This window comes from Ciconia boyciana, chromosome 2 (genome assembly GCF_034638445.1).
Source record: "Ciconia boyciana chromosome 2, ASM3463844v1, whole genome shotgun sequence".
Taxonomy (NCBI): domain Eukaryota; kingdom Metazoa; phylum Chordata; class Aves; order Ciconiiformes; family Ciconiidae; genus Ciconia; species Ciconia boyciana.
Window position 1 is genome coordinate 82,017,375 of NC_132935.1, and position 17,577 is coordinate 82,034,951.

Sequence of the window (17,577 nt, forward strand, 5' to 3'; positions counted from 1 at the left end):
TATGCAAGTCATAACTGCACAAGTCAAAACTTGTTCCTGAACACAGTTTATCCAGCAAATGATGCATTTGGTTGTCAGAATACTGTGCATTACTGAATTTAGACACTCTCAGATCAAAGTCTTATGGATGAGCAATACACTTGAACTTTACTGGGAAGTTCAATAATAAAAGAGTCAAAAAGTAAGTGTTCTATTGTTAATTTACTGTCTCATCCAAAACTTATTTAACCAACATGGCATTCCTCTGTCTCTCCTTTAACTTGCTAAGATGTTTTATATTTCATAAGCATTACTCATGGATTTCCCTGTAAAAGTAAACTGCAAACCATTTTACACTTTCCAAGCACCCTGAGTTTTCAACAGACACACACCTTTTTATTCACTCCTCTCCAAAGAACAAACACCCTACGGAATTAGGATAATCCCCTTAGCTGACTCTTAAATCTCTAATATCAATCAGAGCTTTCCCACATTTGTTATAACACTGCACTAACTCAGGAACAGTTTGTTCCAATAACCAGCTTTTAAAATAAGTCTAAGGGTCTTAATGACTTCTATATTTTATTATTGTTTCTCAATACCATGAAGTACCTTCAAAGTTCTGTTCCCATTTTACAAGTATAGGAAGAGTGAAGTTAAACTTCAATTTTCCTTGGTGACTGTCCTGGTTTCAGCTGAGATAGAGTTAATTTTCTTTATAGTGGCTGGTATGGGGCTATGTTTTGGATTTGTGCTGAAAACAGTGTTGATAACACACTGATGTTTTAGTTGTTGCTGCACTAGTCAAGGACTTGTCAGCTTCCCATGCTCTGCCAGGTGCACAAGAAGCTGGGAGGGGACACAGCCAGGATAGTTGATCCAAACTGACCAAAGGGCTATTCCATACCACATGACGTCATGCTCAGTATATAAAGCTGGGGAAGCAGAAGGAAGGGGGGCACATTTGGAGTGATGGCGTTTGTCTTCCCAAGTAACCACTACGCGTGATGGAGCCCTGCTTTCCTGGAGATGGCTGAACACCTGCCTGCCCATGGGAAGTAGTGAAGGAATTCCTTGCTTTGCTTTGCTTGTGTGCGCGGCTTTTGCTTTCCCTATTAAACTGTTTTTATCTCACCCCTCGAGTTTTCTTATTTTTGCTCTTCCGATTCTCTCCCCCATCCCACCAGGGGGGAGTGAGCGAGCGGCTGCGTGGTGCTTAGTTGCCAGCTGGGGTTAAACCACGACAGTGACAGAGCCCACCCCTGTTTTGTTGCCAAATGCAGCATCAAGCTCTTTATTGTACCAGTATAACATTTGTGAAATTATACCACTGCGACAATCTGGACAAGATACAAGTACCAGTAGCGAAATGCATAAATATCTCCCAGTGCAAATTTACCCTTCAGAACATATCATGCAACTAAGCCTTTATTGATACCCTACCAATTAACTTACAAGACCAGTTACACAGAAAACCCCTACGTCTTATGACAAATACCTATTCCAAATACTGTGTTTTGCTTTAAAAGGCATAGTTTATCCATTTTCATGTAATTAGAATATTTTGTGAAACCAGTATCATCCACTTAAAACCATTTTAAAACACACCTTTTTCTTCCCCTCACTCCCCTGTCAATTTACACCTTTATTCAAACTATACGGTTACTAGTCCGGACCTAATCCAAAGTTCAGTTTTCCTTACCTTTATAACTCTGCCAATGCTCCGCTTCCAAAGTTGCTTTCTTCCAGCTCTAAACATTGTACTATTCGATATAAGCATCAAGTACTGTTTTTCAGCAATAAGCCTTAAACCATGGAGCAAACTTCTTGATTCATCATTTTGAACTCTCCCCCCAACCTTTTGTTCATATTTGTTTCATTCCTTATCTGTAGGAACACCAGAAAAGCCCTAGAAAATACAGTAAGGTCCTCAAAAGCCAGCAGCAATTAACCTTAGCTCTGTATCTTTTTAAAAATTCAGTTCTAATGTGCATTTAAATTACTTGAAAACTAAATCTGACTACTTTAGAAACTAGAGGTCTCTAACCATCAGAGTTTACTGCCTATAGATGAGGAGTTGAAAATTACTGCTACCAACCACAGTGTTGTTAAGGTGATATTGTTTATATACAAACACCACTCAATATGATTCATCGTGGTCAAGGGCAACATAACCATTTGCAAAAGTCAATTTTATAACTGCTTATCTGATTTGTGTTTAGCCTTCTTAAGTAATCCTCATGTCAACAGACATCTTTGTTTCCTTGTCACAGATGATTGTTTAAATATATAGCAACAACAGTCAAGCAGCTTTCAAATAGCTTTCACCTACAGACTACTAAATTAGAGTTTTCTATTCATATTTTCTTATACAAGTACATTCAGACTCAGTTATTTTTCAGTTGTACAATGGTTGCTTAATACAGCAATTTTTCTTCAGCAAGGAATGTTAAGGTTTTTCTCCTTAAAATACCCTTAATTTTTTCCATTTCAGTGACAGAATCTAATCTGATGTCCTCTTGAAAATGCCAGAAAAAACGAACTAATGATCCAATATTAGGAACAAGAAAAACAAGAAAGTTTTACAGCTATTTCAGGCTTAGAATGCCCCTAAATATTTCTGCTTCCACTCATATCAATGTGAATGATGCCTAAAATCCCTTGACAACCTCAGTGTTGATAAAATTCGTATGAGTAAAAACCATTTTCCCCACATTATCTGATTTTTTCATACAATTTTCCCCACCTACTATAGTCAAATCTGATTATGTATATGTTTGAAAGAGACTGAAAAAAATTTCATATAGTGTAAAAGTAAACATCCATACCTTTCTCTGAGCCCTTTACAGCCTTCTCTCAAGACTAAACATGCTATTAAATATTACATACTGAGCTAGTTCCTGGACCTGACCATCTTGGTGAGCCACTACTGAACTTGCTCTGTCAACCTGCTGGCTATTTCAGCCCCGCACGTGGTCAGCATTCTTTGCTGCAAGATGCATTACTGGCTCATGTTCAACTTGCTGTGGAACAGAACCCTTCAGTCCTTCTCAGTAAACCTGCTATCTAGCAAGTTGGCCACTGGCCTGTACTTTCATACAAGGTTATTCCATCTTACTGTAGGACTTAGCATTTGCTTTCATTGAATTTATTTTATGTTCCTGTCAGCCCATTTCTCAATCGTGTCCAGGTCGGAATAGCAGCCCTGTCCTCCACCTATCACCCTCTCCCCCCAGTTTGTTATTGTCAGACTTGCAGAGATAGCACTCTGTCCCATCATTCAGGTCACTTGTGAAGACACTAAAGAGTATTAGCCTCAGTATCAATTCCTGAGGGACACCACTAGCAACTGGCCACCAGCTGGACTTGGTACCACTTGGAGCCCACTTATCCAGCCAATTTTCCACCCAAATTATCAGACAATTATTCAGTCCATATATCACCGGTTTAACTCTAAGGATATTATGGGACACCTTGCTAAAGTCAAGATAAAGAACACCACCACTGCCTTCCCCTTGACCACATAGCCAGCCACCTCATCATAGAAGGCAATCAGGCTGGTCATGCAGGATTTGCCACTCGTAAATCTACGCTGGCTGTTCACAATCATCTTCTTGGTCCTTCATGTGCCATAAAATGGCTTCCAAAACAGTTTGTCCCACAATCTTACCAGGAACTGAGGTGCAACTGACCGGTCTGTGGTTCCCTGGATCTCCCCTTTTCTCCTTTCTGAAGATGGGTATGACATTTGTCTTTTTCCAGTCATCAGGAACCTCCCCAGATCATCATGGCTTCTCAAAGGTAGGAGAGGCCTCAAAATGACATTGGTCTCCTCCCTCAGCACTTTCAGGTGCATCATATCTTCTGCCATGGACTTCCATATGTTCAACTGGATTAAGCACTCCCTAATGCTGTCTTTGGCTACAATGGGTAATCCTTTCCATAGGATTCTTCCATGCAAGAGGCTCAAAGACCTATAGAAGGTCAGAGGGCAAACCCAACTAGTGAAAACTGAGGGAAAAAAGGCACTGAATACTTCAGCCTTTCCCATGTTCTTTGTTGCTTAGTCCTCTGCCCCACTGAGCAGTAGGACCCACATTTTCTTTTGCTGGCATGTACTCAGAAAAGCCATTCTCATTTCCCTTCACCCTCCTCACAAGTTTGAACTCCAGCTGAGCTTTACCTGACTTAACTCTATCTGCGCACATTCATGCATTGTCTCTATATTCCTCCTGGGTGCCCCATCCCTGATTCTACCTTCTACGGAAGCTGTGTGAGTGTTTGAGCTCAGACAGGGTCTCCGTGTTCATCCATGCTGACCTTCTGCAAGGTCTCCTCTTCCTTCTACACATTGAATGACCTGTCCTTGCACTCCAAGGATGATGATGTTGCAGATCAACCAGTTTTCCTCAGTCCTGTTTCCCTCTAGGGCAGTCCTTCACAGGATCCTGCCAACCAGATCCCTGAAGAAGTAAAAAATCTGCTGTCCTGAGGTCTAAAGTTGTGACCCTACTGATTGTCTTGCTCCCTTCTCTCAGGGTTTTAAGCTCCACAACCTCACGATTGCTACAGGCAAGGGTTCCCTCAACCTCCACATCCTCAACTAGTTCTTTCTTGTTTGTGAGTGGCAAGCCCAGCAGAGCATCTGTCAGCTCATTTATCATCCGCTAAAAGAAACCATCTTCAAACTCCAGAAATCTCAGTCATGTAAGTAACTTGGAATGCAGCATTTTTACATTAATTAAAAGACTGGCAAAATTAGAATGACTGGCAATCATGACAGGGAATAATCTAACCCATGGAATGGACCCATATATGTGTTAATATCAAATAATCACAACTCATTAACTTACACAGAAAACCTCTTTGCAGCTGTAATGTACCCTAAGTCAGCTCTCACTCAGAACCTTTTAAGTAGACTGCATTTACAGTACTACATAATATGCTGATCTTGGTTAGAGTCCTGGAAAGGTTTTTGACATTTATGAAAAGCAACTTCTTGTGATCTTCCACCTCATTATGTGTTAAAAAAGAAAAACGAAAATAATGAAGTGGTTGAGACAGTACGTAACTGCCATTGTCAGGTCACTATTGTCTTCGTGTCAAAAGCCAGATTTCCTGCAGACCTAATTTAACACACCACTAATACAACCAACAACTCAGAAGGCTAAGCAGCAACCTTTTGGTCTGCAACTGTTCAAGACTTATCACCTGTACCGCTTGTTTGCCTTACAAGTCACAAAAACAAATAATGCTCAGCTTCAAGTTTGGTGTAGCTAATAACTGCCGAAATTGCTATAAAAACATTGCTTTAGGAATTTGCTTTACATCCACAAAAACATTTGTTTGAACAGTGTATCATGGCTATGTAAATGGGCCCAATAAACCAGGTTCATTCTAAAGATTTTTTTTAACAGAACAGTTCTTGCTGAAGCAGGGTCATGTAATCAAAAACTTAACAAGGACTCCTTGGTACTTACAATACCAGATTTAACACTTACAAAAACATTTTTATCATTTGCAAAAACAGGTTTTCTTGCAGTTTTTAATCAACTTTTAAAAAATCTGCTCTTCTACCCTTTATTTTATTGGTGATCCACAATCAGATCTGTGATTTGAAGAATACATTTCCTCCCCAGATGCTCCAGGAATGTAAGATCCATGGTGAAGTTGCATTATTTTTAATAATGTAATATTATTAAAAATATTAAGGAGGATAATATAAAACATCAAGGAGGATATGCAATCTTGTATTATAACTCAGCATTCCCAGAATAATTTTAGTCTGTCATGTGTCTCTGGATAGCCTTGACTATGTTCAGCACCCTACAAAACATTCTATCAGATTTGGGGTAAATCACCACTATGCAGGTCAGTAAAACCATGAAGCACACAATCAACTGCATTAGAGGAAAACTTTGTAGATTAAAATATTAAGTGATCATATTAGTTTAGGAATTATGAAAGTTCATTTCACAATGTCAAAAGATTTTTTTGATAGTGTTACACTGCACAGCTTCAGCACCGAGGTTTCTTTTACTACGGATAATGACAGTAGTTAGCTACCATCTAGTGGTTAAAAGCTGAAAGTATACATTACCTTTATGCTGTTTTTCACAAGACCACAAAATACAGTCTATACAAAATTTGGCAATTGAAATTGGCCTTTATGGAGATGATCACTTACAAACCACAGATGAAAATCTACACTGAACAGAAGCGGAGGAACTTAAAGAAAAGCATATCCTATTCTACTGCATTCTCTCTCATACAGCTGCAATGATATCAACCAAAGCTAAGAGTGGACTTTCTTACCTTGCACTGCTTTCAAAGTCAAATAACATTGAGGCTTTAATACCTTTAATTAAGGCAAGGATTTTTACCTGCTTTGCTGAGAAAAACTAAAACTTCAACATATTTAGTGATTTCCTACACTAGTAAGCATTTGGGTTGCTTGTCATTCCAAAAAATGCTTTTTGCCTTAAACACCTAACAAGTGTACAATTTGTCAGCCACCTAATGTCTTACTTCAGCTCAAACAAGTAAACAAAAAAAAAAGGCTATCATAGCTGAGAAATATAACTTCTCTTCATCTTACTTGTTTGAAGAGGTAACAGATATGACTAAGATTTTAACGTATAATAATGTCATCTTACTGCCCAACGAGCCTTTTATGGTGAAATATAGTACTGCTTAAAGAATTAACCTGCCATGTAGGAAGCCCTAGTGTAATTCCCTGTTCTGCTTTAGACAAGACATTTGTCGTTCAGGCTCTGCTTGCCTATTTGATCCAATGCTAAGAAAACAAAATTTAAAGATAAAACACTGAATATATTAAGTAGACAGATGATACACAATTAGTCTTCTGTTTACCAAGACAGAGAGGATGTGTGGGTCTTGCCAAATAAAGAGACATTATTGTGAGGACAGAAAATTTCAGTTCCAGTAACCATGCAAGTAATACATTTTCCATCTTAAGAAACTACAGAATCTCACACCTTCTCTGCCCTTCTCCCATACCAATTATGTGGACATTGTGCCCATCAGCTTCAGTCGGAGTAAGGATCAAAGGCAAAAATACACTACCTCAGGTTCTTCAAACATCCCCAACCCTGCTCAAACGTTCCAAATATCCTCAACAACGCAGACTACAGAGTGTGATAAATTCTCAACATGCAATTGAAGACCAGGAGGGCAACAAGGTCCAGATTCACTGGAAGCCGAGGACACTCCTGAAATGAAGGGAATGGTTTTGAAAGAAACAAGTTAGGTAAACTTTGTGGGTTTTACTCTTAAAAAAGATCAGAGGGATGTTTTTAAAACTAGCCTGAGGAAAAGCTTTCAGGCCCTAAAGATCATGTGGTCTCAAAATACATATCCACTTGCATGAAGTACAGGGAGCCCTAACGTGATAGAGCAGAGGCTGCCACCCTGCAAACCATAGCAAAAGGCTGGAACAGATGCTGTCCCTTTGAACAGCGTGGAAGGAAATAGAAAACCAAAACAAGTGCATACTGCTTCTGCCTAAGCAGAAGTCCTAGAAACAAAGTTGGGGGAACCAGATGCTATCTTTGAACAAAGACATTGCTATAACAATAGCACTAGAAACTCAGCATAAGGAAGGTATAATTGGTACCTTCTGCCATACATCAAGGTATTTACTGTACAGGAAACACAGAAAAGCCTACACTGCTGTAAAAGAGCTCGGTGTTCAAACAACTTAGCAAGCCAACCAGAGCCCAATGGAATAAAGTTTCAGTCATAAACAAGATAGACATAGCATATGATATTACTGGCTGCTTGATTAGGATGGAAGTATTGACTGTGACATGTTGGCAGTGATGAGAGGGGCTTCCATGGCTGGGAACAGTATCAGCAAGAAACTTCAGCTCTCTCCGCGTATGCTAGGGAAATACCATCTCATATTGTGAGGCCAATACTAAATTTTTTAGGCATTATTAATAGTCATAGAAAGTTTATAATAAAAAAACCCAAAAACATACAAGAGGGCAAGTGACTCCTACCTCGGTCCCTAAAAGGGCACAATATCAGGTTCCAAATGTTAGTGTTAGCGAGAATAAAATACAAAATTCAATAACCTCACAGCACTAACAAAAGTTAAAAAACAAAACAAAACAAATGCCATGCAGTCAAATGCTACTTCAAAATTAGGAACCACTAAAAATAAGAAGGTAAAAAGCAGAAGTCAAAAGAATAGAATCCTTGCAGACAACATGCAAACTATTTAAGAACAGCATACGGCAAATACAGAGCAATTGCACAGCTTCTACCAAGAAAGACTTGAGAAAAACCATAAGCCAGCCAGCATAGCAGAGTAAACAGTAGAGTAAAAGCAAGAAAGCATCCTCCAAAAAGCTGGAATAACAATGATATGGAAAAAATCCAGACTAATTAAACCCCAACAGCTTAGACAAAGATGCAAGATGAAGCAGTCTGAATAACAGCTAATAAGAGATACAAAGTGCTGATAATGAGGTCCCTTTCACAGTGCATCACAGAAGTAGGAAACTTCTCAGAACGTCTTCCAAAAGTCATAATATTGCAAGAATGCAATAAAAGATTATGAAATTTGTGTACATTTTTGCTGCAGAAGAGTTCAATGTTTCTTTCATAGGAACCTCCCACTTAAACTGCAACACATTAAAGCTCAGAAGACAAGTTTATAAGCTGACAACAAAAATTTTTTTAAAAATCAATGGTAAATAATGCATCAGATGGGTAGTCACCCAAAAATTCTAAAGGAACTCAAAGAAAAAAGAGAAAAACTGCTTAATGTGACATATACTCTGCATCAGTATCAGAGGACTGGTCACTGGCTTATAAAATGCACACTTTCAGGGCTAGCTGAACGAGAAACAACTGATGAGGAAGCCTGACTAGGTAAAATAATAGGTATTATAATAAAGAACAGAATTAAGGCGCAGCTCAAATAATTTAATTTCCCAAGGAAAAGTCAACAAGGTTCTTGTGAAAGGGAGAAACACTCATCATGAACTGCTGAGGTTCACCAAAGGGGTTAATAAGCATTAGTGTAAAGAAAATTGATCTACATGACCTGGATTTGCAAAAAGCTTTCAAAAAGATCCATTGCCAAATGCTTTGTGGAGAAGCATAAGGGAAATGACCTTTCAGAGATAAAGAACTTGATTAAATGGTGGGAAAGAGAGGATAGGAATAAAATTAATAGTTAGCTTACAGCAACTGGTCAGCAGTGGAGCTCTCCAGGCACCCACACATAGTCAGGTGGCAAAGGGAAAAGCTGTGAGAGGGGCAAAGTCTGCAGACAAAACTAAGCTAATCAAGGTAATAAGGGTGACCACAAAGAATTACAGAACCTTCCAAGACTGAGCAACTATGTTAGAGCGTCAGATAAAAATTCAGTGTAGGCAAATGGAAAAAGAACAACCTTAACCCTGATTTCACATATAAAGTGATGGTCTCTGAGCTGATCATTACTACCATGAAGTCTGTTTCTACCTTTGTAAACAACTGGCTAACATATAGAAATTAGTGAACATCCTGGATAAGGGCTCAATTAGAGACACATGACATCACATGAAATAAACAGGTCCCAAACAGTCCACTAAGAATTAAGGCAGACAACTGCTCACTTTTAAAATAACAACTAGGAAAAAAGGCAAGGTTTTTCTTCATCTTATTATCTGTCTCACTGAACATGTTTACTCCATCATCACACAACTGCTAGGCCTGGGACAAGGAAAGGGCAAGATGCAGACCATACTCTCTAGTTTTAATAAAGCATGAAACAGGATCAGTCTCAATGCAAAACTTCATCCTGAAGCTCTACAGCCTCCCTAGCTTGTCTGGATTTCTCTTCTTTGCGAGTAGCAGTTAAGCATACATTCAGAGTTCTGGAACCCACCCTAAATTTTGCACCTATTCTTCACATTTGCATAGTTGGATCAGTTTATCACATAAAGGTTTGCTAGTTGGTTAGCATTTCATGAGAACGTGTTTCCATCCCTTTTCTTCATCATACTGCTCCCTCAGGGAAAAAACATCTCTGAGGTTCTCATTCTCTCATTCCCACATTTCTGAAGCAGAAATGCAGGCCTCCAATGTAAAACAGGCAGCCAAATCCAAGGTTTCTTATGGAAAAGTATCCAAGACTTGGACTGCTCTTTTTAGAAGAGTTCTTGAGGATTACTTCCCTTGGGAGCAATGTTTACCAATTAACAATTCAGTCTTGAGGACTTTTCAAACTACTATAGATTAAAAATATAAATGCAGTGGCACCTACTTTTTCTTTCTTATAGCACCCACTAGTTTGACCCCATTTTTCTCTGTCACTGCAAAAGTTCTTGGCAGTCTGTATCAAAAAAGGGGATTCAGCAAGTCTTTGGTTATAGTTAGAAAAATCTCTAACAGAAAGCATTAGATACACATATATGTATAGACACACACACGTACATGCCAGCCATTCCTACAGGAAAGTAGCTCACAGGTTCCTACACAGAGACAACACTGTGATACCATCCGCAATGGATGTCCAAGTGATGCTATTCAGTAGCTGTTGTCTAGCATTAAACAATTAGATTCTCTTTTCAGGCTGTTGCATGGCAAACAAAGCACCGCTGTAATAACAGCTCATAGAGTAATTAACTTTTTGCTCATTTAACCTTAGAAATAAAGTTGTTTTTCATCCCCTCAGGCCCCACCAGGAAGCAAAGGTAGGGTATTCTTCCTCATTAACTTGGCAGCATATTTTTTAATTCAGCATTTTTTATTAACTCAGAACTGCTTTAGTATTAAGTTAGGCATTTTAAAAGTGAACTCAACTCAAAAGATTCACACTCATCCAATTCCATATTTTTTCATTAATTGGTACTAATTTATACCTCAAAAGTTCAAGGACCAGTTCTTAAGAGATTTCACTGATGTATTGTTTTTCTTAGGCAAATGCTCAGTCCAGCTTAGAACCCTTGTCTCAGCAGTCAGCAGGGCAGGCTAAATGTCTTTTTTCTTTCCATAATGTCAAAAGGGAATACCTCCCAGGTCAGATTTCCTATTAACCCAAAGCTTACTCAGAGTGGTCACAAAGTTTAAGCTGTTCTTTAGCTCCAGTTACATATAAAATCTCGCTTTGCTTTAGTATTATTACCACTTCCTTCCCAGTGAAAAAAATTGAGCCTCCTATGGCCATATATCTCTACATATTAGTAGAGAAATATTAGTCAAAACATAAATTGACTTGAAAACTGTCACATTCATGTGAGATCTAAATGAGAATATAGCTTAACTTCCTTTCCAGTTGCCTATGCGTTGTTATGGAGTTTCATCAAACTGCAGTTAAGTACCGTGTCCGAGGAAAAAATCCTAACTCTTGCAGTTCCATACAAGAAATCCAGGCCACCTGCCTACTGAAATGCTGCACTGCAGGTATTCTACCACAAACTTCAAGGGTTTTCCCACTGTCCTGAGTTCACACTGAGCAAGTTAACCATGCCTCCAGATCACTATGTATACTTCATAGTAAAAATACAGTTGACATTCCTTTTGACCCCTAAGGGATTCACTTGCTTGTTTTACAGGCGGCCTAACATTATGTCTTTTTCTAATACAAGCAGTCATGCCTACACAGCTGGGTAGCTAGCACTACCAGAACACCAGATCCAAACAGCAACACTGAAAGCATGTCAGCCATCAAATATGAGGTTTTATAACAAATTAGGTTTGTGCTCTGACCTACCTTTCCAGAACTGCAACTAAATAATCTGCTCAATCCATTCAGGATTCAAAGTCATGTTATTTTACTGCCTCAGTGGGCCACATTGATATCTTACTAGTAACCATCTCCAGATTAAAAAAAAAAAAAGTATCACTCGTGAAACAACAAAGCTCCTGGTTCTGCCTTACCATGTGCTATCTACACAGCTACTAGAAGCTGCTAAATCAGAATTCTGCAACAGGGCAAAAATAACTGAGATAGGAAACACATCCCCCACCCTCCCAATATAATCTATTTCAGGACTTGCGTCCTCTGTTGTGATGCTGGCAAGCTTCTTACATCACTATTTCTTTCAAAGTTTCTGTCTTAATTGTTCTAAGGCTTTTCCCATCTAGATGAAGACAAGACATATTCATACATTTGATTTCAAAACCATCCGAAGATTACTTTTAATAAGTTGATCTCTGATAATTAGTTAGCTGTAAAAAGGCTGCATATTCACATCTACATTTTATAGCATCTTGAGTGTTTTTACTTGATACTCAAGTCCCCAGACTTTGGCCACTTGCATTCGATATAGACCTTTCACAAATACTTTCCTGCAGCTTGGTTATCTCTCTTGATGGACTAAGGAGCAATCTGTCCACTTAGCTCAGTACAAACACACTAGCATTAAGTGTGATTATATCATCTCTCATCAGACTACATGTTCTGTATTACAGACATACATTCATTTTTATATTGAAAATATAATTTCACTATTAAGACAGCAAAGCCTCCAAAAGTCAAGGCAAATACTTCCGAGTCAGAAGGAACTTAAGAAAATATTATTTTTAATTGGTTGTAAACATCCTCTTTGTTCCATGTTCACAAGCGTGGATGTAGGATTAATATGTTGTGTTATGACTATCCAAATCGTCTAAGCAGTAATGACAGTGTTGAAACTCAAACACTGAATTCTTGTGTTCATCAAGTGGTCTCAGTACAGTTACCTTAATCTTTACATCAACATTTAAAGGTATGCAACTACTTTACAATCCTTGAGGACTCCTGCTCAAGGAAGGGATGAAAATTAGTTATCAACTACTGTGATAAGAGTTCAGCAATAAGAAGAAAAAATGAACAGTGCATGAACCTATCTGTAATCTATACAGTGGTGTGTACTATACAAGTTGGTCCATGATGGCAAAATTTATGTTGAGAATTACTGTGCCAGAGTGCTACATTTTACAGCACCTGAAATATGCGTGTCTATTCCTAATACAGTCTAGGCATACTTTCCTTCTGCAGGAACCTCCTTCAGATGCACTGTTCGTCACCATTTCTCTATGAGAATTGACCATCTCACGCTATGACATGCACGTTATCCTGCAGACAAGTTAGTATATCATCATAAAGGTTGTAAGTACATCTTTACCCATCCTAGAACTAGAACTTCAACTTCTTAATCAGCACAACAGCAGAAATTGTAATACTGTATTTCCAAAGACAGCTTTGTCTTATGCCACGTGGGGTCAACAATTCAATGCTAATAGATGATGTTGCTGTATATTTTCTAGAAAGCCACAAAATATTTCCTTTCTGCCATCTACAGAATTTCAGTACAGTAAATGAAGCATTTATCTTCAAGAAAAGAGCATAAATAACTATGATTTTTATTGTAAAGAATCGCTAATTATCTGTGGAGCACGCAGTGCTAAGCCAAGCAGTGTTTCCATTCTGTCTGCTTCATGTTTGGAAGTTATGGACTCTCCAATAGGCTGTAAACAGGCCATGCCAACCTGAACAATCGTGCCTTACAGAAACATTGCTTTTGCTTTTCTGTTTTCAAGGCTATCAGAGCTGTCCAGAGAAATAGTGCATCATCTTTACAGCCAAGAGCTGAAGAACTGTTATAGCTTTGTTTTGGATCATGTCTCTGCTTCACAACTTTTTAAACATCTTACAGTCTAAACAACATTAGCCACCTTTTGTAGCTCTTGAATTGCTGAATTACAGAATGAGAGTCATCATCTGAGAAGGATCTCTAAGACTTACCATTGGATCTCTAGTTAAAACTTCTCTCTTTCATTAAGCCTGAGAGGACACCAAGTCTAACAAATACAGAAGATTCCAAGAGACAAGTTTCTAAAATTACAACATTTCCATTTTAGGCAAATTAGATGAGGAAATATGAGTTTGTGAAAAATGCAACTTTTTTGCTGAAGTTATCACTATAAAGATAAAAAAATGTATTTGTACAGATTAGTACTATACCCATAATGAATAGACTTAACTTCCAGATTGTTGCCTTTAAATTTGGGAGGATGCAGCCTCTACTTCCTCTACTGATGCAGCCTATCACGACATAATTGACATAAATTTGCCAGGTCAGCGTGGCAAGCTGGGCAAACTGACTATTTGGTCATTTATCTCTTTTTGAGGTAGCAAATACTTTTACAGGTATTCACTGCTTTCTAAAAGCTGCTTTGTAACCCTTTTAAGTGAAGACAGTGATGTAGTCGTTCATATTTTCTGTTCTACTGCTCTTTATTTACTGTACCTGGAAAGGGATTCAGCAGCATAAGCCTTAAAGATTCACACCTGATTTTTTGCTAATATGCAAACCACATAAGATAAGTAAATCAATAATAAAAGCTTGATTGTACTAACCTGGGATGTTTCTGGGTAGCTTAGTATTAATAACAAGGTGTCCATTTGGAGAATGTTTTCCATGGAATAACCAACAAAAAGGTTTGTCAATTAAAAACTCGAATTTTTGTCTGGCTATCAATGGCAATCAGTTAAGACCATTTGATTCGGGCCCTGCAAGTTGCTCCATGGCCCAAATCTATCTTAAGCTTAGTTGCCAGCACCAGAAGCGTAGCTGGATCCACACAGAAGCAAGTAAAATAGTTCCAGTGATGGAATTTTTATGTCCCTTTTAATAAGTAATTTTGACGTTTTTGATTACTTGTGCTGAATTCAGGCTTTTTCACTACACATGTTTAGCAGTACTTTTGTACTGCAATCAACAGCTATTACAGTTGTTCAGACACAGCTGAACTAAATTGCTCTAAAGCTTTTTAAAACTCCACTCACAGCTGCACTGAGCTCACAAGAGGAACTCATCTGACCTATGGGTCAAGAGAAAATCACATCTTATGCTGCAGATACAGATGATAGCTATGCAGCTAAGACATGCTATACTCACATTGGGTAAGTTATAGAATCATAGAATCATTTAGGTTGAAAAAGACCCTTAAGATCATCAAGTCCAACCTTAAACCGTAAAGTTGGACCATATAGCAATCAGGATGCAAATAACCTGTGCACAACATATCTATACCGTAACAGATTTCAAGAAAAAGGTATTTCCGCTGTACTCTACCACTCCATTATAAGCAACACATTCATTAAAACAGTCTAGTAGCTATGCTGAGCTTGGTGTTTTCTTTCCAGACACTTGGAAGTTATTTAAACCTCCAGCTGCCCTGTGGATCATTCCTCCTAGTCTTAGTTTGAGATGGGCCTACCATCTTTGAAAAGAGCTATATGCATTAGCTAAAAATAGAAGTTTCATGGCACTTTTTCCACAGTAACTCAGAAAGAGCTATTTGTTCAGCTGTATTACTAGCTCATGTAAGAAGTCTTTAGTTTGAAAACATTGCAAGTAAAATGTCTTCCTTGTTTCCTCTCCCTCCTCATAATTTACTAATACATGCACAATTAAAGGAAATTAACTCCTTCAACACATACCTTTCAAAATGTAGAAAGTGATGGGGGGAAGTGGTTCTTTTATTTAATAAGGTTATGACCTTCTTAATTAATATTTACTTCCAAGTAGACTTTAAGAAAGTCTTACTCATTTTTCAGTCTATACATTTGGAGTTACTCACCACCAAACAAGACTATTTAATGGGAGTCTTTTTTACCTATTTATTTCCATACAATTTAAGTATGATAAAAATTCAATTTGTATATTTAATCTAAGCTACCCAGTTCTTTGACTAATAACAAAAAACACCCTCTTGGCAAGTTTTAGTAGTAGCAGCTGCAGCATGAAAAACATAATGCTTACCAACCAGCCAACATAGTAGTGTCTGCTTTCATACCTTTTCTCTTTCTCTGAAGAAATACAAAGGTAATCATCACAGGCCATAGATTCATATTTCTTTTCTGCAGTGTAATTCATTTTTTCCACTCTCTGCTTGGTAAAATTTTTGTCTTTGGTTCTTTCTGAAACTAGTCACCTTCTAACAAACACTTCTTGCTCTAAGCCTTTGGAGGTTTATTTATTTATTGATTAACTGAAGTTTTAGATTACTACTTTTACTGCACCTTTGGAGGCTGTCCCCTAACATACCATTGTATCAAGATTCCTCTTTTACTTAGTACTTCCAGTGCCTTTTTCTGAGTATGATCCTATGACTGCTATGCAGCAATTTGGGGCCAGGGTGGGGGCAAGTTAACATCCAACCCTCATTATTCACATTTTCCTCAAACTTTAAAAGGATTCTTTTAATTGGATACTCTTGTAACAGTGCTCCTTAGAAAACAAAATAAGATTCCAAAAGCTTTTCCCTGAAGTTACTGCATTGCCTGCATGCAGCTAAACCAACACTGATGAAACCCCAGCTTCTCAGCTTTTAGCAGGCATTCCCTCTCCACCACAGTTAAGTAATTGTGCAGAGGCTAATCGGTATCATCTGGGAGCGAGATACAATAATCCCACCACATGTAAAGTGAAGCTCACCTTTTTCTTGAGGCTGTAACAACCCCTTGATGTATTTCAGTAGATTTAAACTTCAGCTTTTAAAGTTCAACAAATCTAAAAACATCTTGCTGCACGGTGCCAGTAGGTGCTTTCACCACACTAATGCTAAAGGCCTACTGCTTGCAGGTTTGTAACCTTGCACCCAAACTGCCAGGGGGGTGTTTCCCAGAGCCTCTGTAGCAGGCTTTTTTTCCTTTGCTGCTTTTGTGCTGTTATTGCCACGGGCCTTGCACCTGCAAACCCCAACAGTGCTGTTATGGTGCTTCTCATGGGAAGCCACTCCCGCCGGCATAAGGATCACCCTTCCTCACTTTCTCCTTTCTTTGCCTTTTGTTTTTGAAAATTTTAGTTTACCTTAGAGAAAACCAAATGTAACATATGACAAAGTAGAAAATAATCATAGAGATGCTTGATAAACATTACTGGATAATATATGTGCACAGAGATTTAACAACCAATGTGCAACATTTGCATTTGATTAGCATACTCCAATCAGCAGTAACAACCAACAGGGAGTTTGAACAGGTCCCAGGGAAAGACAGGGCAGAGAGTCATCGTCTGCCTCATCTTCATCATTGCCACATGCTGCACTGGAGGCAGAGACAGGCCAGCCCAAGAGGGTGCCCAGCTGGGACCCATCACTGCTCTACCTGGCCACACTGGGAAGAGCCCACTCTCTCCCTCCCCCTCTTCCCCCCCCCTTCTGTTGTTGTTTAGTGCCCTCCCCCCAAAAAAAAAATCTTTCACCACTAGAATCAATGTATGCCAGCAGCTACAAATCCTGCTAATAAATCCTTGTGGATATGAACTTCTTGCTTATACATCCTTTGTACAACACTAAAAATTTATAAAAAATGAAAATAGGAGTAAATGCAATGATTTTATACAGAGAAGTATGTGCTTCTTGACCTAATTTATATTAATAAACAATTCAACACACATAATAAGCATTTTCTTGAAGGGGTCAAAAACTTTTAAAACAGAAAACAATTCAGAGCAGGAAGGTGGTGAGTTTTATTTCCTTTTCAAACTAGTGATCTTCAGAAATATACATGAGAAATCCTGACTTCCACATTTTCCATTTTCCTGTCTTAACATAAATTCTGCCTTTTATGAAGTTCATTTGGCATAT

At 38.4% G+C, this 17,577-nt stretch overlaps 1 protein-coding gene across 1 annotated transcript in view; it reads right to left on the reverse strand.

Moving 5' to 3' along the window:
• The window catches only part of DNAH5 (dynein axonemal heavy chain 5), a 132,705-nt gene extending 130,967 nt beyond the window's left edge, over positions 1–1,738 (reverse strand). The window contains 1 exon segment of the mRNA XM_072851354.1: positions 1,682–1,738. Within this exon segment, the coding sequence (XP_072707455.1) occupies positions 1,682–1,738 (57 nt within the window).
• Positions 1,739–17,577: the final 15,839 nt, after the last annotated feature.